The 26,595-nt window shown below is 40.2% G+C and overlaps 1 protein-coding gene across 3 annotated transcripts in view; it reads left to right on the top strand.

The window, feature by feature from the left end:
- lad1 (ladinin) overlaps positions 1–26,380 on the top strand; it is a 32,185-nt gene extending 5,805 nt beyond the window's left edge. For all 3 annotated transcript variants that reach the window (XM_047051640.1, XM_047051639.1, XM_047051641.1), the window contains exon 12: positions 25,632–26,380. In XM_047051640.1, the coding sequence (XP_046907596.1) occupies positions 25,632–25,730 (99 nt within the window). In that variant the 3' untranslated portion in view covers positions 25,731–26,380. The remainder of the gene's footprint in view (positions 1–25,631) is intronic.
- The last annotated feature ends 215 nt before the right edge of the window (positions 26,381–26,595 follow it).

The following is a 26,595-nucleotide window of genomic DNA, read 5'->3' as shown; positions in this document are numbered from 1 at the left end:
GAGTAAAAACACATATGAGTAGAGCAATATTGTATTTATGGTCCATTATTGATTGGTCCCAGGTAGGGATGGGCGATATGGCCTAAAATCCATATTGCGATATACATTGCAGCCTCTTGCGATAACGAGATATATCACGATATATAAATTATAATAGAACCATTTCAGAACAGGTTACACAGACCCCAGTGTTTCCCCACACATAGACTAATTTGTGGCGGTGCGCCACAGAATCAACACCGGCCGCCACATATTGCGTTTCGTTATTATTTTTTTAACAAGCAGCGTATTAGTTCACCTGCATTTCCTTTCCCTGCTCTCCCTCTGTCTCTTTGTCACTCACGCGTCTCTCACATACACACGCACACACAGTCATAACGTCAGCACACGCTAGCAACGACGCTATGCAATGTCAGCGAGCCTTCAGCATTAGTAGGCTACCGTAGCTACAAGTCTAGGAAAGTTGAGGTGATTTTCGCTATAGGTACCAACAAACATGTCTTCATCTGCTAAACAAGTGGGTTCCCCATCGTTGTTTTGGTGAGCTGTCTCACAAGCCCTACTTACCCGGCGTCATGTAGCCGACCAAATACATAGCACTAGCGTTGCTACCTGCATATATGCAGAAATTGGTTACAATATTTTTCAACCAGTGCTGCTCAAGCAGAAAGACAGGGTCAGGGAGAGAAAGAGATAGATTAGTTAGGCTTTTAAGAAAGAGTAGGAGAGGATATAATACATATATATTTAATTTATAAGGTTATGTGTAACGTTCTGTGTAATGACCCTCCCCAGTAGTTTGCTGCTGCTTGTCGGACGGCTTAAATCTGAATCAAGTCCAAATAATGGATGTTGCACCGGTCTTTTTCTCCAGCTTTCGCTTTCAGCCTTAGCTACTCAAGATGATGAATACGATGATGCGTTGCAGCTCGTCTCTCTAAATTTTGCGGGTAGATTGCGTTCTACATGCATTATCGCGATTGTGCAATATCATTTAAATCTCTATCGTAGGCCAATTTTGTATCGTTTATATTGCATATCGTTTATATCGCCCATTCCTAGTCCCAGGTCTATTTTGTGATTTGTAGCAGATGGGAATTAGGTGTGTGATTGATGTGACTGTCTTGATTGTCATCAGATAGGGAGGGTATAACCAGGCTTTCCAAAACAGAGACAGTTTAAACGTTTGTGTAGAGGATCTACTAAAATAATAATGCACGGAATATCTGTGTTTGTCTGTCTGTATTTCTTTATTGTGGTTTTATAGTGGGATAGTAGGGCAACAAGTGTCCAACAATTACCTTGAGAACAGGGTACTGTGCAAAGTTTTAATTTTGCAGGTGTCCATTTCAGAACCCATGGACGCGCGGTGCCGCATTTGCACAATTGCAGCCAGTTTTGCGATTGATCTCCTTCAGCCATATTGAGGTGACACTGTACAGTGGCGGATCTAGAACATTTTACATGGGGTGGCAAAGGGGTGGCAAGAGGTCTTGGCAGGGTAGCATGGGTAAATGGTACGTGGGAATCCCAATATGTGAATAGCTTTAACAAAACAAACACAAAAATACTTTTAAACTACGGTAGTTATTGTTTAATCATGCCCTTACACACTACAAGCGTTTTTAACGCCACCACAGGAATAAGCCCAGCCATGGCCGGAGTTGGGACCAATATTCAGCACGGGAGTTTAATGGCCCAAACCAGCCCATCCCCACAAGGGGCCGAGCCATACGTTGAACATTCGGGACTTAACCCAAACCTAGCACCGAAGCAAGGTTTTGATGTGATATGAAATCAGAACTTCACGTTAATGGGAGGGCGCATAGTGCATATTTTTGCATAAATTTCAGTGCAAAATAGTTTTTTTAGCTTCATGTAATATGAACATTACGTTGGACTCATGTTGTTATATTTCCGGAAATTACAACCCAAATTTTTACCCGAAATATTCGGGGCTTTCGAGAAAACCACCCTTGTCCACCCTTGCAGGAACCTAGATTTATTAAGTGACAGATCTTTCTTTTTTTACCTGGCTTTTTCAGTTCCTCCTGGCATCTTTTTCCCATCCATTTTATTATTTTCACATCAGCTTAATCTTGTCCCTCCACAACAATAAATAAATAAAGCTACAACCTTGGTACACACACTTGTGTTTGAGAAAGAGAGCATGCGCGACAACTGAAAACTGCACTTTTTAATGCACAGTCCGATCATGCGTTTATTGAAATTAAAACCTAGTGTAGCCTATTAGCTTACTTATCAGTCACATGGTAACTTAAACTTAGCACATATCGTTTTATTCGGTGTGTGAAAAAACAAAGAGAAAGCAGGCGATCTGCTGGTCCAATTTATGAGCGGGCAGAGCGGCCCACCGGGAATTCTCCCGATTCTCCTGAAGGCCACTCTGGGTCTGAGCCCAGTGTTCAAACAAAGCAAAACTGTGCATCTTTTAAAAAGTCAAAATATAGTTAAAATTAAAAGTACAATATTTGTGTCCAAGATGCAGTGGACTACAAGTATAAAACAGCAGACAATACTCAAGTACTTATTATAATTAAAAACGTATCATTACAGTCCACAAATGACCCATGATCACCCATCTTTTTAGGAAAGCTTAAGGCTACGGTTGTTGTGCTTTGCAGCTAAACGTTTCACAAACGATATGTGAGAGTAAGTGGATTTTATAGGACTGCTTAGCTAATCATATAAATCATCTCCCAACTGGCACTGTATTATGTGTTGTAATGTAAGGTTGGCAAAACAGCGACCATCAGTAAACGTTATTGATACAAACAAGAGTTTATATTATATATGAAGCTGTTCTTGTCTTTACTAAAATCAAAACTAATCAAAGGGCAGAGTGCTCTTACAAATGAAGCGATTTGACTTTTGGCTAACGTAGGCCTAATAGACTCGCTGTTTTTGCTGATGCTGAATCGTCTTTAGCATACATTACATTCATTACCAATGTAAGTTTAAGTTAAACATGTGTTTAAACTTCACCTGGGGAAACTGACTTTGGCTGAATCCCAATACTCCCCCCTACCCCTTCCCCTTAGTTGTACGCGTTCCCTTGAGAGCTAGTGGTGTCCCAATACTCTTTTTTAGCTAGGGGTAGTGCTAAGACTAAGGGGTATCACCCCTTAAAACCAAGTAAGATTGGGAGCTTACTTGAAACCTAGGCCTATGTGAATACTGCGCGACCGGCAACAATGGCGGCCAAATCATCCAGAGAGTCCAATCAATATTATATTTTCGGCTTAATTAATTGATCAAAAAATTATGACAGTCTTGTTTTGTGTTATACACAGTCCTGAACATATATATTTGCAACCATTTTCCTAATTGAAACGTTTCTAAAAATCGCTAGTTTGTTACGTTAATGTTACAATGCTGAATTGTACAACAGTCCCGCATTTCTTTGACTAGCATGTCTACAGTTTTAAGTAAACTCCATTAGCAGCGAATTTCGTTGCATAACACCACTTGCTTTAGAGATATCGATTTGTGCTAGATGACGTACCTGTAACCAAGTGGCGTCTCATTTCTTAGGGAAATGTAGCCCTTACCCCTCAGTTTCGAGGGCCAAGGGCTAGGGGTAAACTAAGGGCTAGGGGTAAGGGTAAGGGGTAAGGGGGAGTATTGGGATTCGGCCTTCACCTTCAGAGGCTTGGGGGCAGCTCAGTTGCTCCAGTCTTTGCCTGGGTGCAGTGACACCGCACCGCAGCAGACTCGTTGTGTGCGAGCCAGACTGTGTGAACGCCGCTCTGCACGTTTGATGCAGGGACGTCGCTATTTAAGGAGCAGGGGGCTAAGGATACGTAAAAAAAATAAAATGTAATTGTTCACTTTCGGTAAATGTATTGTTCAGTTCAATGTTTTGAGAAGCTTGTGGACACAGTGGCGGTTTGTTTCTACAAGTACAGTTTTTGGATCACCAAAGTTAGGTGGGCAGCTGTGGGGGCAAGGCTCTAGAGTGGGAGAGCAGCTGCCCCCTCTTGCCCCCCTGTAGATCCGCCCATGGCACTGTAGGTGTACTGTACATAGCGTTGAAGCGTAACTTCAGCTGAGTTCCACTAAGCGCTTTAACAACTGATCTCACGCAACAGTGTGTGAAGTAAAAATGCTGTGTATTGCTCTGATGAGTGATTTATGAAAATGTAATATTCCTATAAAGTGCATCGCTTTCTGTGACTTTAAACTCATCAAAGACGAGCGGATTCTGCGAAAGATTTCAAATGTCAATACGGCCAGGTGAGCAGGGTTTTCTTTATGGAGGAGATGCTGGCTAGTTAACTAAGAGAAAGACAATATTTATGTACATGTTATTGAGATTTTACTACGTTAGTTGTAGGCTATATATAGCCTAATTTCACTACTGGTAACAAACGGCCAACCATGTGTTTAATTGTTTTCGCATTAGAACTTGCACCAAGCAGTGCACTGAAATTTGTAATTTTATGTATTGGTTTATGTTAAACTCTCTCCAATCTACAAATTGATAATACAACCAGAACTCAACTAAACTTAGTCTTTCTGGAAGAAGTGTACTAAAACACTTTCTTCAACAATAGCAGGCTGTTGCAGTTTGTCAATAAAGGCAAATATTTAATTCATTTGTAGGCTACTGTTTGTTCCGGATTTGAGCATTGGCAAAACTGAAGGTGTCAGAATAAATACAAAACACAACAAAGTTGTGGTGTGTGAGTCTGGACTAGGGATGCACCGAATCCACGATTCGGTTTTGGATTAGACCGAATATTTGGCTTTTTGACTGGGTTTGGTTTCACTACGCGCACTACGCTGGTCGACATAATGACGCCGCCGTTGATTACGAGAAGGTGTTTACGTAGGTGGACCGTTCAATGCAGTAGGCTGAGAGAAAGGGAAAATGGAATTTGTGAGCAGAAAAGTGTTGTTTGGTAGTACTTTCAGTCAAAAGAAGGCGATTCAAGTCGGCTACATGTTCAATTTGCAGTGACGATTTGTCTCCTGTTGGCAAGGACCCTAAACAATACACAACATCTCCGCTGTTAAAACATTTGCGTATGAAACACTCAAAAAGAAATTCAAGAAATCTAAAAGAGAATATTTTGGATCTTGATAGGGTAAACATAGGCATATGGTAATTGTGAAAATAGTTTTCCCACTTGTCTTCTTGGCATAATGTTGCATATTCTTTTTCTTTCTTTTTTTTACAGTAAAAAAAAAAATACAAATGGAAAATACACTGCTGTGGACGTTGTTTACTTCATTAATGTGTTAACTGTTAATGGACTGAAGATGGGAGGAGGATTCAGTATTCGGATTAATCCCAAAAATCTGGATTCGGTGCATCCCTAGTCTGGACAATCATGAAATAGCTGTGTCGTCATTAGGTGTGTTGGACTTGTGTTGGAGCGCTGAAAGCAGGCTGCAGCTGGCTGACTTGAAGCAGTGAATGCTATTAGCATGCGCTCGGCTACACAGCCGGCAGTTCTCAAATCGATCTCATGTTACTTTGATGGCATACGTCGCAGTGACCTAGTCTGTCGACTTTTTGTCGACTTGAGACGGCGCCACCGGCGCTGCATGAAGTTGAACACACCTAATGTTGTTGTCAAGTTTCCGGAGCTTTATACTTGATGCACTTTTCCCCAACTTGAAAAAGGTACTGAATTATCTACATGGAGATTTAGGTTCACTAGATTCCAGAGGAATCTAGGTTCCCACTTTTGGGGGGGGGGGCTAAGCCCCTAGATAAAACCTATTGTTTTTCCTGTGACCCAGCAAAACTAGTGGGGTCCCAGAATTTTTGGGTGAAAATGTCCTTTTAAATTGTATCCTGTAGTGGGTTTTAGGAGGAGAAATTAACAAATGTAGATTTAAAATATGAAGAAAAAAAAATAATATATATTTTTTATATAATAATCTTTTTTTGGGGGGGGGCTAATTAAACTTTTGAGGGGGCTCCAGCCCAAAATAGGGCTAGATACGCCCATGCTGGATTCCACTCAAATTGCTGAATAACTGAATGACTGAGTCCCAGGCAGTAGCTACGTTTCCACTTATTTTCTTTTTAATTTCAGGTTAGCAGCATTTTTGGTCAGTTCAATAGCAATATCAGGCAATTAGGTAAAAAACCTTCAAAGATAAACAGAAACATAGAACACGCATAAGTCCCCAGCAGTACACAGTAATAGCACACAGGCACTAACTTGTAAAAAATGCTTTAAATAATTAACTTGAGTTTGAAATAAACTACTGTAGAAAAAATACACTTTAAAATGTAGTTAAAAGTTTAACAGCTTAAATGTAACAAACAAAGTGTAAATTCGTGCAACATCCTTTCACAATGCTCAGTATAAACAAAATAGTCATTTGGCATTTACAAATAACTAACAATTTCATGCCCATTTAAAACCGGAACCAGTAGCAGACGGTCGCTGCAGTAAAAAACTATTTTTTGCACAAGCCACGATACAGGAGCAGCGACAGACTTTGATGGAGATAAGATTTGAAACACGATTGAAAAGCTCCTTTTCTTACCGGCTGCCTTTTCAGACTCCGTAGATATTCCAGGTTTGCGCAACACTCCGCACGTACAGCGCTAACAAGTTATTAGGTGCGTTCGACTTCATTCAGCACTGGCGTCGCCTGCAGCGCCAGCAGCAAAGGTCATACATGTAGCTATGATACAGGACATGGTTATTATTTTCACGAAATACAACCAATAGTATGTTAATGTTAAATCTTACTTGTGAAAAGTAATCCCCCGAGCCATGTTTGCGATTGTCCGCAGATTTGAGCAGGAACATGCTGCACAGGGCTGGCATCTTGTTTATTTTGATGCTAAGCAACTAGGAACTTGACCTTTCCAAGATGGCGGCTGCATTTCTTGTGCTCAGCAGCCAATGCGGTGTCTACTCTTTATTGTGTCTATGGGGAGAACTGCCACTCTCGGGAAACTTCTGGGTTCTAAACTGGTTGCAGTTCTACTCTAGTTCCATATTAGGGCACTAATGGGCAGGTGCAGAATGAATGGAGGTCTATGGAGCTCTACCCCTCAAAATCCACTTTTCTCAGGATAATTCTTTTTGTCTAGTGATTTGAATGTTGAATTTGAAAGGGGAGGCAAAAAAATACACACTGCTCGGTGTAAAAAAACGCTTTTTTGTCTTAAAAAGCCTTTTAAAATGTCCATGACGTCATACACATCGTACAACCAGAGTTACTGCTTTACGGCAAGCTCTGGTCATCGACAACACAGCTGACAAGTTAGGCTCTCCCTGTCAATACACATGCTAGAAAGAGTTTTGGCTTACTAATGTTGTTGCTAATGTTGCTAATGCTCTGACATTCTGGTTCCGCTTCGGATGCCATCAAGGGGGATCTCTGGATTTAGTCAGTCCTTCACTAACCAATCAGCATTCATTAGCAGAATGCTAGCGTGTTATGAGCAACAACGACTCACCCTGTAAGAAATCGAAAGGACATAATTACTCGTTCAGTCAACTTTCGACCTATAATTCATGTTTAACATGCAAAAACTACAATCAAATCAGAGATTTCTCAACGACAATCGGGCAAAAGAAACAAACGTAGCTGTTTAGCTCAATAGACTCCCATTCATTTTGCACTCGCTCCATCCAACTGTTCATCATTCCCTCCACCCCATCAACCACTCCTGAGAGCAACATTTTGAAGGATTTCTAGATTTTCGAGACCACCAAAAGAAAAAAAAAACAGTGCGACCAAAGCAGTATTCCCCACAAACAGTACTTTCTGTCTACAACTTGGTTGTTAACAGTTGTATGTTTGACAATTAGTGTAGCTCATAGGTAAAAGTAGCTAATGTGAATCACGTGTGGTTATAAAAACCACTCTGGTGTCGTGAAATGATTTCGACAGCAAATTTGACGTTAGCTAGCTAACGTTAACTTTACTGTCCAATTCAAGACACTAGAATTGTTTACACATAACCACTCGTGATTCAAATGAGCTACTTACACTCTGATTGTTGTCCATCTTGTTATGAAACAAGCTAGCCTACATCAATTCCTCTTCTTCTTCTTGTTATAATTTAATGTTGAGCCGTAGCCTACATTCACTACTACAGGAAAATATTGATTATCTTGTTCCGGTCCATGGTTATCCAATTCTCTAGATGGCGCTGTCAGATAAAACGAGGGTACTAGAACTGCGGCCCTGAAACTGCAGCTCTCCGGCTCTGCAGTAGTGATGTGTCGTTTGTGAACGATTCATTCATTTTGAACGAATCATTAGTATGACTCAGGAAGAAGTTAAAATAACTAAACCTATAATTATCACTTGTAAACGAATATCATTCACGTCTTAAAGGAGACATGAAATGCTGTTTTTGGATGCTTTTATATACGCCTTAGTGGTCCCCTAATACTGTATCTGAAGTCTCTTTCCCGAAATTCAGCCATGGTGCAGAATTATAGCCACTACGAGTAGTCCCACAATGAGCTTTCCTCAGAACGCGCTGTTTTGGTGTCTGTAGCTTTAAATGCTAATGAGGAGGAGAGGGGCGGCAACATGCCCTAATGTTTACAACGGATGTATTGCAATGGCTCGTAGCCCCCGTTGCTGTAAGATGCCTCGAATTTGCCCATTCTCTTCTGATCACCCTGGTTTGCAGAGGTGCACACTCATAGTCATTTCAATGAAGAGAAAGGCGGATATCGCCCGTGCCGCAACACCAACAGCATAACGGTTATCCAAATAACAAAGAAGTGTACAACACTGGCGTTACAGCGTTTGTATTCACACACATACTTGATGCCATCTATCTTTACATTAGCAACAGTAACTCAGCTGTTAGCTGCAGAGCTAATGTTACAGCCACATTCTAAGGATAGCAAGCTAGGTAACCATATACAGTAAAGCAACAAAATGATATAGCGTTAGTTAACTTACTTGTCCAAGGTTTGTAGCTTGACCAAGGATTATTTCAGCAATATTACTATACTATTTCAGCAAGGCCAGTTTTGTATTGGCTCAAGTTGAGGAAACAGTGGAGCCTGAAATGTTTGGCGCAGACATACAAAACTTTGTGAAGTTGTGTTGGCGCAATTCCAGCAAAAGTCAAATTAAGAAACTGGTTGTGCAGAAGCTTGAGCAACTGTTATGCTTCGTTTGTTTGCTCGCCATGATGTCTCTCCAGGAAAAAAACGATATTGCACTCGCCCTTGCACGGTGGTAGCTCAGTTTCTCATGGGCGGGCAAGATGATCTGGGCGGGCAAAGCAGAGAGAGGGGAGCTAACCTTCCTCCTATCAATAGGAGGAGATTTTCAAACAGAGCAATTGAGCCTTCATTTTGTCAAAGGCGGAGAAGAACACCCAGGGCTTTGTTTACAACTATCTAGCGAAAATTCTAGCCATTATTATTATGAGTTCCCAAAGGCAGGCTAGGGGAACTCATAATAATAATGTTAAATAACCTCATAAAATGAAGTTTTCATGTCATGTCTCCTTTAAAAACGGCTTAAATTTCATCTAATCAGGTCTTTAAAAAAGTTTTACCCTCGTTCATTTCCAGAAACGCTGGCCGCAGAAAGTTATTATAAAGTAGCAAAAAATTTGAGTCGTAGTCTATAGAGGGTTTTCACGGACGTCACATTCTGGGCAGTAACCCGGATGCGCGGCCATCTTGGAGGCACTCGATGTAAACAACTCAACGGAGTACAACGAAAATAACGTAAATTCTACACTCTTTGGTACAACTGTAGCCATGTCTAAACGACCGAAAAGGTCACCAAAACGTGTCCAAGATCCAAAGGCATACAGGGAAGGCCTTGGACCGCAAGAAAACCGTTGATATGTTGAGAAAATTGGATTTATTGGCGGTGCAGATCCCTACCAGTTAACTATCTCCCTCTTCTTGGATATGTGATGACCCTGTGATTCTGCCTTCAGTTGGATATCCAGATATTGTGAACTACCTGGTTTTCTCGCCGAGCCCATATACCGAAGACCTTAAAGCTTACAAAGGTTTGGAGGCCTACAATCAGATAGTGTGTGGATGGGAGAGGGAGATGCAGTAGGCTACCAAGTCCTCAACGACCGTTGTGTTGTGAAGTCCAAAGTAAGTAATGCAATAGCGTCTTAAATCAACCTAACCATAACTGTATGATATCATTGCAATACTCAAGGTGTGCTAGTAGCCAAGTGACACTCAATCGTGTTTTTCTTTTCATTTCAAAGACCCCCAGTTTGCTATGTACAATGTACACTATCTGAGTTAGTTTTTTAAGATAAGATAAGCCTACATGTTATTATCTTGGACATGTTTTGGTGACTTTTTCGGTCATTTAGACATGGCTACAGTTGTACCAAAGAGTGTACAATTTACGTTATTTTCGTTGTACTCCGTTGAGTTGTTTACATCGAGTGCCTCCAAGATGGCCTCGCATCCGGGTTACTACCCAGAATGTGACGTCTGTGAAAACCCTCTGTAAATCGGACCTCTAGAGTCGTTACAAAACCAGCAGAACGGTGCCCTCAGGACGTTGGTTCAGTGTGTTGTAGTTTTTTCTGTGGAATCTCTGTGTTTGTACGTATGCGGTGATAAAATTACAAATCCTGTGATAAATGTACAATACCTGCCCGCGAAATACGTCTGCATCTCCTCACAGTTTGTTAAAGTTCGGCTACGTGTGGAAAATGGGAAAGTGTAGCCTACTGTCAACGAGCCATGGCTAGATCACAGCGATTTCCGCTGTTGGTTACACAGCTCCAGGTACGAGGCTAGCTGCAAACGTTGCCAAAAAAATATTCAATTGGTTGTGAAGGCGCTTTAATCACACACTCACTCACACACTTTCTCTCTCTATTTGAGGGCAAGTTTGTTTTACCATATTTTCATTTTGGGGGTAAGGTTTTGGGCATTTGGCACGTTGTTGGATGTGGAAGGTTACTAATGTGAGGGCTCCAGACTGAACCAAATGGTCGCATTTTGCGACCAGTTTTTGAGACGGTGCGAGCATTTTTTACAAGCACTCGCGCATGTGCGACCATAGAGTTAATATACCTAGAGTAAGCTACTTTTGTCTTCCAAGATGGTGTCCCCATTCATTTCCATGAAAAGTGCACAGTGGCGCAGTGAGGCAAGCGAGAGCGCGAGACCGGACGCTGCCATCTTTCCACTTCCATGTCTTCCGGTCTAGCTTTAAACAGTGGCTGTTTATCAATCCGAAGAACGCTGAGAACGCAAGTACATTCTTTTGAAGAACGTACTGGCAAGCCTCCTTGCGAGAATGGTCTTGCAAGGACGCAAGGACGGAGAATGAATTGAAATGGTTAGGGTTTTCCTGGACTCGCAGCATTATAATATCACTGACTTACTACAAAAACTAGATAACAAAGCTAAAAAATGGTCCGTTTACCTGTAATTGTACGTTTTCTGTAGACCTTGCTAACTTACAGTACCTGTTAACTAGTGTCTGCACTGCACTGAGATGCTACTACCTAGGTTATCGACAAGTCGGAGCAAATTTACAAATTAGCCGTTTCATCAATAAAATAAGAACATTTTCAGCGACTGAACTGTCTATTTCTCGTCACATTTTAATTCAGATGCTGATTTACACGTACCGTTTAGGTGAAATATGAAAAGTAAAAAATTACAGTTGTGAGGTTTGTCAGCCTCGCTTGACATCTTGCAATGACTTCTGGGAAATCAGAAGCGTTCTCGCTGGTCAAGTCACCATCCGATGCATCCTCGATAAAAGGGGCGGATCAGGAACATTTCCGGGTATTTTTGGCGTTCTTGGTGACTTGTGTTCTTTGGATTGGAACCGTACTTGGGCAATAAAAGATTACGTCAAACGAGTTCGCAAGAACACAAGAACGGAAAAAAACCTGGATTGATAAACAGCCAGTGGCTCTTTTTTTCCCCAGCTCCAAGACCTCGTGCACGCTTGCAACTAGCTGTACACGTCATACTTTGCGACAACCAGTCGCGAGCATAGATTTATATGGTTACGAGCGTGTGAGCTAAGGCATTGCAGTGGCAGAATCTATGGGCAGAAAGTCCAATAAGAATCAGAGACATGATGCAAACTTAACGGAAATGTATTCTATCCCTGTATAGTAGGCTATTCCTTTCACTTGTTTTTTAGAAATAGGCTATAGGGCTGAATATAGGGCAATTCTAGATGGAACTCATCGCATATGTTGCTTTTTTTCATCGTGATATGAGTATGATTTCCAACGCATGTATCGGATGAAATAAACTGTTAACATGAACAGCTCCGTCGTTGTTCTCGCCAGGCAAAGAAAGCTTAGTTATTTTGGTAACCGAAATGTTCCATAATGCAGACTTACCATAGCTTACTGTCAACTTTATATTCAAACGAAATGCCAAGAAATTCACACTGCCTTCAATTTGTCATCAGTGTAAAAATGTGGCCAGTGTTTTATATGTTCATCCTATAAAACCAAACACTTATATAACGTGATTTAACAAGACTTGGTAATAATATGATAAATTAAAGCTTGAGAACTGTGTCTAAAATATACTTTATTGAACATTTGCCTTTGAAAGGGACTTATTCACAGAACCATATAAGCTACAACACGTTTACATCAGATGTAAGTGGGGGTGAAACATAATAACTGAGGACCTTCATTGTCCCACAAATGCAGTCTGGCTTGATGACACGATAAAAAAATAATAATGGGTGTGTTTAACAAAAGCTTCTGAAGGCAAGACTAATATTATTTAAATATATATAAATATAATATATATATATATATATATATATATATATATAATTTCCGATTGTGGTTCACAGTTAAAGTATTAATCTTCGTCTTTGCTCCAGATACACGTCAACAATATGCTCACGCTTAACATACCTAATATATTTGCCATCATGTCATGAAAGTTTTTACGAAATATCAAATCTGTTTTAAAATAACGGGAATAAACTATATTAACAACATTTCATGTATGTGTCACAACGATAAAATGTATAAAATGTGTCACCTTTTTCAGCCCTTCAGAGTTTGCAGGTATGTAGTAGTATGAGCCAGGTTCGAGAATGGAACAAACTTATTGGGGGAGATAGTTTTGTAAATGTTGACTGGAATTAATAGAATAAAAACGACCGGAAGACACGGGAACCTAACCGTAATGCAATACCACCTACATCCACCGGGGCCATTGCTTCAAGACGAGGGGCGAGGGGTGGGGGCTTGGTGCGACCTACAAATTTGGAATTTATTGAGTGTGCACAATGTCAGCACACGTTAGCAACGACGCGATACAACGTTCTAATCTAGTAACACAGTGACACCAGCGAGCCCTCAGCATTACAGTGCGTGTCCACTGCAGCGACGCAAATCGCTTGCCATCGCTCGCCTTCCCACAGTTCACCACGCTCAGGGGCGTTTCAAACAGATTAATGTAGAATGTAGTTCTCTACAGTCACTGTTGTAGTTGTCATGGCCAAGTGTGCAGACTTGGGTTTAGGTAGTTGCAACATCGATACAACTTGTATACAAAATTCAAAACTGTTTAATAGACATACACGTTGACATGTGTTAAAAACGTTTTACTATATTCCTCAATCTCAACTAATCTGTCGATACGATAGGGAGTTCCAGCCGGGCTAGCTAGCTAGTTACCACAGAACGAAGGTACGTAATGTGACTAAACAGAATTTGAAAGTACAAGCACCCACAACTTCGGCAAACCTTGCGCCATGCATTTTTTTTTGTATTAACTAACATCTCTGTACGAATACACCTATGTATCGTACAGGACTGGGTAAGCGGCCACACAAACGATTAGTTTCTCCTCAACCATGAAACCTAGAAAGCTAGAAATGTTTACCATGGTTGCTACGTTACAAGAAACAAGAAAACACTCCGATTGGCCATCGCTAGTGAAAATCGCTCCTCATTTGCATAAAGTTGAGAAAATCTCAACTCTGTCACGTCGCGTCGCTACCCACAATGCACCACACAAGCGATTCGCCTGGCTCCATTGAAAATGAATGGAAAATATGTTGTCGCTCGCATCGCATCGCTGCGGTGGAAACGCACTGTAAGTACCGTTGCTAAAAGTCTTGGAAAGTTTAGGCTATTTTTAGCTAGGTTCCTACAAACATGCACACATGAAAATCCCTCACCTTTCGGCGAAATTCGCCGTTTTGTAACCAAAATAAGTGACCTACCTACGTGAATCGTGTAGATTCGATGAAAAATTGTTGTGGGGGGGGGGTTATTCATATTCAGTGAACTGCAAACAGGTGCGTGTGTCAGAAGGCAGTGCGAGTGCATGGAAATGTTAACGCGAAGGGCCTTGCATCACCAGTGCAGACCACCATCAAAAGCTGAAAGCACTCTGCGATTTACCTGACTGAATTTGGTGAATGATGGTTTCAATCATTTTTATATTTTCTGGTATATCTAAGTTAAGTTACCCAGGAGCTCTGTTGACATAGACTTAGCTAACGTTAGCTACAGCTTGATGAATTGAGTCATTGAACACAGCAGGAGAGAACGCAATGTTAGCCAGCTAGCTAAAGCTCCGGTGGAAAATTCCAAATGAAAGTATGCAGCCCAGTGACACTGACATATCGAAAGCTAATTTGAGACAATATAAAGATGGAAAATCAGGCTAAGAAATGTAAACGTACGTTCACTAGACAACGTTTTACCAATTGGACAAACGGCTATGTTTGTTTGTTTCAAGCTCCAAATTTTTTTTTTTGTTCAAATCAGCCCAAAAGATTCGCTACGCGCGCTCGCATTAACCATGGAAGTCCCTAACTAGCATCACAACAGGCACAGAATTTGCATGCATTAGCAGGGCACTCGTTGTGGTGGCGTATACGGGACGGGTTCTGGTGGGCCGGTCTGGATCAAAGTCCAGGGCCTATTTTTACTCCCAGTCTGTCCCTGCCGTTCTGTCAATAAGCAGACCTGCCAACCTGTACGCAATTTGTGTAGCGGATACGCATTTTTACTTCAAAGTACGCTGGTACTTGTATTGGCTGTCAATCATGATGGAAGAGTAGACAAGTTACAACATGTCCACCATCTCTTGTGGGGGTAATGCATTAAGCCATTTGTAGTGCCCTTACCACATTGTGCCTCATATACTGTAAATGTTAGACCCAGTGACAGGCTGGCATGAAATGGCTTGCTTAATACTTAGTAAGGACGCCATAATAATTTGACTCATGGCTTAAGTTATGTTTCTCCAGCTCTCCCCAGGTTGGCAAAAAAGTATCTCAAAATGCATCAGATTGATGCTTTAAAATATGGAATATTTTAATTTTTCTTATGGGGGAGCATGCACCCAGACCCCTTTAGAGAGGTAATATCCTTCTCACCTTTTTCTTCCCTGACCCGTTTTCATGCCTGAACATGTCTTAATCTGCCAGACAAGTGGGTTCCCCTTTGTTCTTTTGGTGAGCAGTTTCGCTAGCCCTTCTTCATGGAGCTGAGCAGCTAAATAATTATTTTGCACTAGCGTTGCTACTGTATCCCTGCCTGTGTTTGAGCTGTTGAGTGCATCATACATTTAAGTCTTTTAGCCAAGACTTGCATGTACAGTAGGCCTACCTAATGTCACATGAAATAATGTATTTAAACTCAAGCTTATATGGTGTGTCGCTGTAGGCTATATCAGTTGTAAAAATGACAATAAAAAAAGGACCCACCTGCAACCGACGCAGGCACACCATTATGGAGGATTATAGGGGCCAAAACTAAATAAATAAATATTATAACACAAAGCTTAAATAAATGACTAATTATATAATGTAATGCCTAATTGACAGACAAAATATATAAATTACAAATTAAATGAGACACTAAATATATAAATGTTACATGTATTTGTGTATATATATATATATATATATTTTAAGTTTTAAATGTGTTCACATTTATTTATTTATACTTACATTTATTTATAATTACATTTATTTATACCTACATTTATCCACGGTGTAACTTTCTGCAGCAAAATAAATCCGTCGTCCCCCGTCACCAAGTCAGGGGGCGGGTTAAAGCCTCTGATTGGTGAATGAACAGTACAGAACTGTGATTTACGTTTACATTTAGTCATTTAGCAGTTTACTTACAGTAAGTACAGGGACATTTCCCCTGAGGCAAGTAGGGTGAAGTGCCTTGCCCAAGGACACAACATCATGGGGCACGGCGGGGAATCGATCCGGCAACCTTCCGATTACTAGCCCGACTCCCTCACCACTCAGCCATCTGACTCCCGCCTTATTACATACCAGGCAGACTCCACCAGTCGATCAAGCTCTCTTCAATCTAGAGGGATCCTCTATCGCTTCACTCTACAGCTGCTAGGGGTGTGCGACACTGCACAATGTGGTATAGATCCGATACCAAGGAGTAAATACAGGGCCAGTATTGCCAATACCGATACTTTTGGCTTAGAAAAGCAGTTTATCTCCTTTTGTGTCGGGGAAAGCAATGCCTCAATTGATTAAGTGAATGATCAATATGAATATTTGAATGAACATTTAAAATGTTTTCTTTAATTAATTGTTCATGATTATGATCATAATAAAACACAGGACAACGAGTTTTGTCAAAAATACTGTTAATGTGTGCTGTGAGTCGTGTTACTGCACGTACACGCCGGCAACAACTCAGCCTAGCAGGGGAGGGGCAAAGTGAGTTTGAGCGAAGTTAGACGGTGTTTGCACAACTACTATGATGTAAAGGGAGTTGTGTACACAATGTGGAATGAAACTTAAGTATCGATCTTATGCTATCGATACCAACGTTGGTATCGATATTTGCCGGGTTTCCCAACCCGGCCACTGTCGGTCTTGAGATCGATTTGCCCACCCCTATGCTGTATCATCTCACTGAGGATCGTGAACACATTTTCATTGATGTCTGTGTCAGTTAGGGCCAATAGCATTCCTATAATTTCAGCGAAGCTCTCAATATGATGTAAAAAGAAGTGAATTGGCAGGTGCCTCCATCTCTTCAGCTACCGCCAACATTTCGACCACTGTAGCATTCAATATTTCATTCATTGAATCCGCACAAGGTGCTGCCATCTTGGATTAGTCAAAAGCAGTCGATTCAAGTTGAACCACCAATCAGACGCTTTAACCCGCCCCCTGACTTGGTGACGTGGGACGACGGATTTATTTTGCTGCAGCAAGTTACACCGTGGGTAAATGTAAGGATAAATAAATTAATGTAAGGATACATAAATAAATGTAAGGATAAGTACATAAATGTAAGGATAAATAAATAAACACATTAAAATGTTAATATATACAAATAATGATAAATATCAAGAAAAGGCTCGAGACGCACTTGTTCCGGGAGTACAACGGCACTTAAGAATGCTTGGCTGGACTTGTTAGTTAGTTTCCTCCAGGATTACAATGACTCTTATTGAGTGACTTCTTGCTCTTTTAGGTTAGATATAACGAAGTTAAGTCTTGTACTCGCTGTGAAATATTTTACTGTTGATTGTTCTTCTACAGGTACAGTCCTGCACTTTTGTGGTTCATGTTGTTTAATTTGTAACTTGTATAACTGCATGCTCTTATGGGTCTTCCCTTTGGCACTTGTTTAGCCTTTCACAATGTATGCTTCATGTTTTGGCTACTTGCAATGTTTGGGACTATCTCGTTGTTATGATCAGTGACCTATGCTCTTTTGTAAGCTCTCTCTTGGAAGTCGCTTTGGATAAAAGCGTCTGCTAAATGAATAAATGTAAATGTAAATATATACACAAATACATGTAATATTTACATATTTAGTGTCTCATTTAATTAGTAATTTATATATTTTGTATATCAATTAGGCATTACATTATATAATTAGTCATTTATTTAAGCTTTGTGTTATAGTATTTATTTATTTAGTTTTGGCCCCTATAATCCTCCATACACCAGGGGCGATTCTAGGATCAGACCTTTAGGGGTGCTCAGCCCCCAATGAGAATGTGACATGAATACAGTGCCTTGCAAAAGTGCTAAACGTAAACCCCCTTGCTAATATAAATCCCTAATTTCACTGGATAACAATGACATACATCAATACATTTACGTATTATTATGCAAACTATTAAATGAATAAAAAAACTAAGGATGTCCTTTCTTCATGAACTACCAGCATCAAATGATAATAAACAATATCTAAAAAATATACATAATTTTTAGGGGTGCTGAGATTAAATTTAGGGGCGCTTGAGCACTCCTTAAAAGGGTCTAAAATTGCCACTGAATTGTACCCCCTCTAGTTACATTAATAAATGCATTACAGGTCAATATAAGGTGTGCCCCTACATTTTCTGCTTGCGCTCCTAAAGTTTTCAGTCAGGCGCTACTGTGCTCCTAGTAAAAAAAGTTAGTCTGTAGCCCTATGTGCAATTCAATGACTGAATACATTTAGATCCAATTATTTGATTTGATTTGAATTTTGGTAATGCGTCGTGTAGGTCTTAAATTTCGATCTTTATGATCTTAAATAGGTCTTAAATTTGACTTACTGAAACCTGCAGAAACCCTGTTTGAGCTTTACCATTTATCTGCAGAATAATTCAGCTATGACAGTGTGGACATGTTCTCAGTTTGGAACACGAACACGGAACGAGATGGGAGAGCAGTCAGAGATGCAATATGCTATAATAATGTATAAAATTACCCATCAGTTCCCCTTTGTCATTTTATGATGTGTTCTTTATTCCTTGTAAGTGAAAATGCAGGATAGTAGGCAAACTCTTCAGCCTCCGATGGTGGTGGACTCCCCCACCTGTTCTCTGAGCCTCAGCCTTTTCCCTGTTGGCTCAAACAGATGTCAAATTAGAATGTGTTCAGTTAGCACACATTTTGAGAGTTGTATGTATACAAAATAATTTGCTTTCAAATGACAAAATTAAAAACTGGCAGTAATTTTGCTCAGAAAATGTAGCCACTGAATGCTGTTTAATGAATCTCAACAATTTCATAATTGCTTGTATTGCAATTATATCTTACCGGTTTAAAGTATATATTTTTATTTAATCTTCAGTTGCTACCAAGTTCGTTTGATGCCTGTTGGGTTGCACTTGTGCATGCACAAACAAATATTGAATAAGTGGAACACAAGATAAAAACCTTGTTTTTTTCCCCAAATTATGCATTGACTCTGTAACTATTTTCTGCGACGGCCAACTCACGTTCTTTTGCTACTGCTATTGCTTTTTAAATATTAAATAGCTGTTCATATTTGACATGAGCAGTCATTAATATTTACAGTTTGTCTGGGGAGAAATTCTGGGGAGAAATTCTTCAAGTATTTTGTTATCCTGTTGCCATGACGAATAGTGTAATCTGTGTTCCATTGATAAGGGCTTTTTATTTCCTCAGGTGCAAGCTTTACTCAGTTAATCAGACTCAAAGTTGACTAAACTAAGTTCTACCACCGGTTCTGAAACCGTCAACTCATGAGTTTGACAGCTCAATCAGTCAACCCAGAGTTGTGGTTTGAACTCAGCATAATTTTAACCCTGCTTTCTAAAATACCCCATATGTCACAAACTAACTGTCACAAATATCTGAGTGGCCCCATTTAGCGTATTTCTATACATTCTGAATGGAGTGTCCACAACACATAATTCACCCAAAGCTATTGGTCCCCCTTTTGGCAGACCTTCACTTGCCAGCTGTATTGGCAAGTTCGCGAGATACAACTTTGTGTGGGCTTTTTGTGGATTTGTTGTGTCATACAACTAGTGTTGCTCAACTCTTAGGATGAATCTATCCATAACTTAAAATCCTTTGACTACTGGCATCCTTTCACCGATGTAGTGAAGTGTAAAACACTTTGTAAAAAATTAGGAGTCCTAATATTAGGACTGACACACTCATAATTTTTTTGTGTTTTTCCTAAATCGACAAGTTAGGAGCTACTTTTAGCCTTAAGATATTTTGTGGATATGGCCCCTGATCACTCCACTTTCTCTTACACACTCTTTGTAGTTTTAGAAAATATTGACCAGAGGCATAGGCACAGGCAGGAATTTAGGTAATACATTACAGTTTTTCTTGATTGCTAAGACACATTTCTGGAAACAGTCACCCATGTTCTCAAAACTGCAAACACAGAACCTCATATTTAAGCACTATTTACAAAACCTCTGAATCCTCTCGCAATATGAAACTTTTGCCTCAAAACAGTTTACATGTGCTCAAAATCAAACACTGCTCTCAAATCATAAACAATCAAAATGATATACACTATCAAGCAGTCAGTAAACAATACACCAAAAAATTGAGAACACATTGTTCAAAACCTATAATTCTCTGGGATAAGTACATTTTTAATCTCAAAACAAATGTTATATTTATCTGTCTTTGTCTTTTGATGAACAAAAACATGTTCTATCATAGTAGCTCAACATTTATCAGAAATTACTACTCTGCTTTGCTCTTTGCTCTCCTCCTTGTACCCCTATACAGTACTGTACTCTGCATCTCACTACTCACAACTTACTCTTGTTCTTTGTTGATATGAACCTGCAACCAGTCAAAATCTATTGAGCAGTCAGTACTGTTACTGTAACAATGTTCAGGGCCATACAATTTGTTCATTGTACAGTATACAGCCTACTACTACTAATGCACTGTACTACAGTATACAATACTACAGTTTTTCACGATTGCTAAAACATATTTCTTGAAACATTCAACCATTTTCTCAAAACTGTAAACACAAAACCAAATATTCAAACTCAATTTCCAAAACCTCTGACTCTTCCTGCAAAATCAAACACTTGCTCCTAAACCATGTAACCTGTGCTCCAAATCAAACTATGCTTTCAAATCATAAACACAACCAATCAATATATAAACACTATGGAGCAATTAGTAGACACAACACAAAACAATTGAGAACACAGCATCCAGGGCATGTAGTTACATGTAAAGAATAATTTGTTTATGTTTACACAGTAAATTAATTTACTGTAACAATAAAGAAAATAGATATTGGATTTCGAAACACTGAATTTTGGTGTTTCAACACCCATTGACACTTTCTCTACGTGAACTTGATTTGTAACAATTGTGGCAATAACCTCCCACGACTGTTTAGCCAAACACAAACACAGAATTTACTGTGGCAGGAAGGTGCAAACAATAAACATATACGGGTCTCAAATTAAGTTAAAAAAGTATAGTAGTTACACTAATTCTAAGAACTAAACAATAAAACAATTTTTTAAATAACATATTTATAAAAATAAGAATAAGGATTTGAATGAGCAGCATGAGCGGGCAATTTAGTGCAATGAGAAAACTGTTCTGCCTTTCCCATCCAATGTCACTTCTCTATCTGTTACGGTCCTGACTAGAACGTCGGTCTCCTTGGCTGTGAACCGCTCCTGGGGTGCGCCTGGCAAATCCACCGTTATAATAGCAATCCGCCATGGAACAAGCGCTACTCTTACAGTTTTTCACAATTGTTAACACACATTTCTCAAAACAATAACGCTTTCTCAAAACTGCAAACACAAAACTGAAAACCTCACACACAAAATGATAAACCTGACACACTGCGAGATGACTCTTTGCCATCAAATGACTTGTTCACAAAATGGAACTCGTGTTTTCATTTGGTACACACAGCCATATTTTCAAATGACACACACACACCATTCATAACAGTACACAATAAGCATTTGCTGCACACTACCAAGCATTCACAGCACACAGTAATGCAAAATTGAAAACAATTCTAGAAATGGAACACACCATATGAATGACAATGACTCTGGAGAATGAGCCATTTCAACTTTTGTAAAATGTCTCAGTGTAGACCAAATCTTTTCATAGTCAAACATAAAACAGCACACATATGCGGCAAAAAAAAAGTTTTCTTTTTGAACATTACAGTACTTTCAACGGGCCTGCTCAACCCATTGCAGCACACAAAGTGATGTTCCCACCACGCTCGGCGGGGACCTCAATAGCGCTGGCCAATGACATTTCTGCCCGGCGCCTCCTCTTCACCAGGTTGAATCCAACCTCATCAATGAATATGTATTCATATAGCTCATTAGCCGTGTCATGCTCCTGGATCCGCTGAAACAGCATGATAATGCAAGTTATAGTATGGACACAGATGGGTCAACACAGTAGGGGGAACACTGTAGAAAAGGAACAATATTGGATTACAGGTACAATACATGCATGTGTCAGTGCTGAATGTATGGGACTTACAAGCACAAACTCTTTCCGTAACTCTTTGATGTGGTCTGTGTTCCGGTCGAATAGGACCCTGTACACTTATTTCATCCGCATGGCATTCCTGCGGAGAACACGGTCCAGTGTAGAGAGGCTGACGGTCTCGATGTTTCTGAATGTGGCATGGTCAGCCAGGATTCTGGTTTGTATCTGTCGGAGTGTGATAGTGTTGTTTTCACAAACCATTTTCACAATGTCAGTCTCCTGTTCGGCTGTGAAAGTGCATGTTCTTCCTCCACGATGTGGTTCTCTTTCAGTGCTGTAAAATGCAAATACAGTGAGCACACTGTAGTCTATTGATATGCAGTATTTCAGTACACAAGGCAAATAAAATCCCCACCTGTTCTCCATTCTAAAGGTTCTAATGATGGCAGCAACTGTGAAGCGGCTGAGATTTGGTTGGACCCTCTGGCCAGCCTCCCTCATATGGTCAACCACGGTGGCCCGAATCTCATTAGAGATGACCGTTCTCCTTCTTCTTTCTCCTCCTCCTCCTTCTTCTCCTCTTCCTCCTTCTTCTTGTCGTCTTCCTCTTCCTCCTCCTCCTTGTCATCCTCTCCCCCCTTCCTTGTCCTCTTCCTTGTCCTCTTCCTTGTTCTCCTCTTCCTCCTCTCTGTCTTACTCCTATCCTTCTCTGGTTGTTGATATGTTCTAAGCTCTCCATTGTACACCAAACAAAACAAGGCCCCTTTTAATGCTGCAGTCCTGATCGCAAATTGTTCATCAGACCTGAGTGTTTAGCGATTTGAATATTTGTGTGTTGTAGGTCGATGCTTTGGGACTTTACTCGAGAAGTGTGTGCAACAACTGAACATTGTGTGTAGTGTTTTGACAACAAGGGGATGTGTAATTGACATCAGTGTGTAAACAAGGAAAGTCAGTCTAATGCAGATAAGGGAGTGTGAAGTAGTGCCAAATTGGGTCGAGCAATTGGTACATGAAGTTAAGGTTGTGAAAATGTTGGCAAATTTTTGCTAACAATTGTGAAAAACTGTAAAGGGAATGCGAAATTATGCTCTGATTGGTTTATTGCATTTTATGCCCAAACCACACCCATTAGTAATGTAGCTACTTCAGACCAACCCATTTTAGATTTGCGCCAGGAGCTAAGTCATCCCGCCGGCAAAATAGCAACGCGCCCACAAAGTTACTTGCGCTTTGCATTTTGATACTTGCGTGTCTGATCGTTAAAATAGGGCCCATTGTGTTTTACAGATGACAACTGTGTTGTAGTTGTGTTTGCTGTTTGCTGCCTGTGTTTACCATTTTGCTAGCCTGCAGGGTTTTTCCTGGGTCAAAATGGGTCTTCAGTGCTCCAAAAAATATGTGTATATATATCTATATATATTATTTTTTCTAAACAATGTATTTATTCCCAAGTGTTTGTCCCCCCCACACACACACACACACACACATATTTTCGCCCTATTTCCTCTAAAGCAATACAGTTATGTTTTAAGTATGTTTTAAATGGCATAAATGCTGCCAATTAATAATTGACGTAACAACTTATTGTAAATGGTCAGTAGCCTAGCCTATCGATTAAGGTAGGCCACTCTGAAGCATGTACACTGCCTGCTTCATTTGATCTTGATAGGCTAAGCATTCTGTAGCAAATATTAACAATATACCCACTTTTTATTAATTAAAACTATTTCAGCAATGCTGAATGCACCTAAAATACAAACCTGAAAAGGGGCAGCAATCGCTATCAAATCAACAGCCATGTGCAATTTAGCTAGCAGGGGAAGAATACAAACAACGAAAATCACCAGTTAACTTGATTTAAATTTGCAAGAACAATAGACTTATACATTAACGATCTTAAGAACTGACAACATAAGTTATACGTTCTCAAGGACGCACACGCGCAATCTCAACTGCGGTGTGAAGCGCGTGTCCGTGCTATTCTCCGACATGCACTCACTGCTGATATACGGACTAAACTTTTGTACAGCCTGATTTCTAATACCGTGACGGCAGAAATGTAGCCATAGAGGAAACACTGCCCTATATGTTATCATTCCAGGTTAAGAATACCAATGGAGGCTGCGTTTGAAATCGTAAATCAAACTTTTGTCAGCAGTTTCTGTGGAAATGTAATTAGCATTTGTAGGCTACAGGTGTACTATTCGTGCACGTCGATCTGGCCCTCGCAGCGGAACGACAGTGGCAGCTCTGTCCATTCGCGCACCTCACAGTTGCGTATTGATCAGACAAGAACACACGCTTATCAACTTGATTATTATTGATCAAAACAGAACGAGGGTTCGGCTGTAGCCTACTTGAAACATACTATTGAGAACATATTCGCTGACATGCATTGCACGCGTGATGAACACAGGTTTTTTTGCCTTTGGCGCTCGGGATTTGTCATTGGCGCTTGGGAAAACGGCTTTGGCGCGCGCCAACATTTTCTCTATGTAGGAAAAACCCTGGCCTGACGTTGTCATACTCATAATTCTAGTCAGAATATGAGTCTGATAACTCTCCGTTGAGCTGTGATTATGGGGCGTGTTTCAACCGAACTCGTAAAACAAATGTCTCTTCGCTCAATTGGATAGACCTACAACCAATCAGAGCAACGTAATATGTTGTTTGTTGAAAATGAATTCAACCCAAGCGCTCTTTGGTGACGTGGTTGATTACGTTACTGTTGATCATCTATCCATCATCGTATAAAGTCCGCCCTGACAATTTCATTGTTCGGAACAGCTCCTGTTCGGACATCGTTTTTCCCCAACTGAGCTACCCCAGACCCAACTTCCCGACCACATTTTTTTGTGGGTGGGACTCAGTTGGGCTGGCAGCCAGGCTACCATTTTGCTGCACAAGTGCAAAATGTGTTTAGTGAATGAGAATGTGTTTAGTGTTTTGCCAAAAGAGTGTCTGATTTGACAAATTGGTTTAGTTCACTGAACATTTGATTCAGAGAATGGGGTTTAGTTTTTTAGCAATTTAACACTGACATGTTCATTGATATTTTTTAAATAAGGATTTTGAGCAAGTTACAGGCTTTTGCAAGTAATCCATTGTGTGTTGCAATTTCTACAAAGTGTTTTAAGAAATTCACTTACTGTTTTGCAAATGTGAAGAATGATTTCAGAAATGTACAAAGCACTGAGAAACTGTAATATACACTGTAATTGTGTGTTTTGGGGTTCAGCACGTGTGGGTCAACCAGCTAGATTCCCTGTGAGTCATGCTTACCAGATGCATTTTGTAGTGTGGAGTGGGTGGTTGTCTGTGATGTGGGGGTTTAGGGCTGAGGTGTGTGTGGATTTTGAAGTGGTGTGTTTTTCTGTGCATGTGTATATTCATTACTTGCATGTGTCATTTTAAAATCAATTCCATTCCACATCTCTCTGTCTCTCTAGGACCTGAGGCATGTGGACATCGTCAGTAAGAGAAGTCTGTTTGAGAGACGAGGGGAGGTCTCCCCAAAACCAACTACTAACAACAAGGTTTACAAGTGAAGAACGCCCGCCCACCCAACCCTGATCCCTGTCCAAGTTATCATTGCTTAACATTTATTTGGGGGAAAGTGGTTAAGACCACTGTCTACCTTTTCTTTTTCTGTTAATGCCTTTTCCAGTATCTATTAAATTACAGAGAACCGAGAGTACAGAATGAAAGATAGCAGGACTGAATGTTACTTTAATTGATTTATTTTTGTCTGTCTATGCTTTGTTTTACAACCCCTGCATGCATAGTAGTGGAAAAACAAGAAAATACAAAAAAGATTGAGAAAGAAGTTCATGATCAGAGGAGTAAAGTGTGTGGGAGACTGTTAAAAGCTCTGTGATGCTCTGTTCTAAAATGTGCCTAATTCTCTAAGGAACCTTTGGAGACTCTTTTTAAGTCATTTTGACCTTAGGGTGATTCTTAAAGCACTTTGCAATGGTGATGGCGCTGCATTTGACAAATGTCCATTCCTGAAGTGAACCGGCAATAGATTTTAATTCAGTGAATAAGGTGTGTGTGTCTGTGTTTTGACCCCTATCTGATAAATACATGCCATTCTTTGTGTCCCTACTAGAGCAGAGTACTGCTCAATTCACTGTCTCTCAGGGCACAGTACTGCCTGAAACACTGTCTTGCAAATAAAGTGTTATATACCTACAAAGCTACATTGAAAGTATATATTTTTAAAAATTCTAGATAATGAAATATCGGGTTGTATTTTTCCAAAAGCCATCTCTACAAAGCCTTTCTTAGTTCTTCTTTCCTTGCTTAGGCACTGTTCTGACTCCTGACAAAAGATGGAAAAGGACAGACACTTCTACTCTAAAAACAGTTGGCCAAGAGGGGGGTGATAAGAGTGGAATGCATGTGTTTTTT

This window comes from Hypomesus transpacificus, unplaced genomic scaffold (assembly GCF_021917145.1).
Source record: "Hypomesus transpacificus isolate Combined female unplaced genomic scaffold, fHypTra1 scaffold_162, whole genome shotgun sequence".
Lineage (NCBI taxonomy): Eukaryota > Metazoa > Chordata > Actinopteri > Osmeriformes > Osmeridae > Hypomesus > Hypomesus transpacificus.
This window is presented reverse-complemented; position numbering and strand designations above follow the sequence as displayed.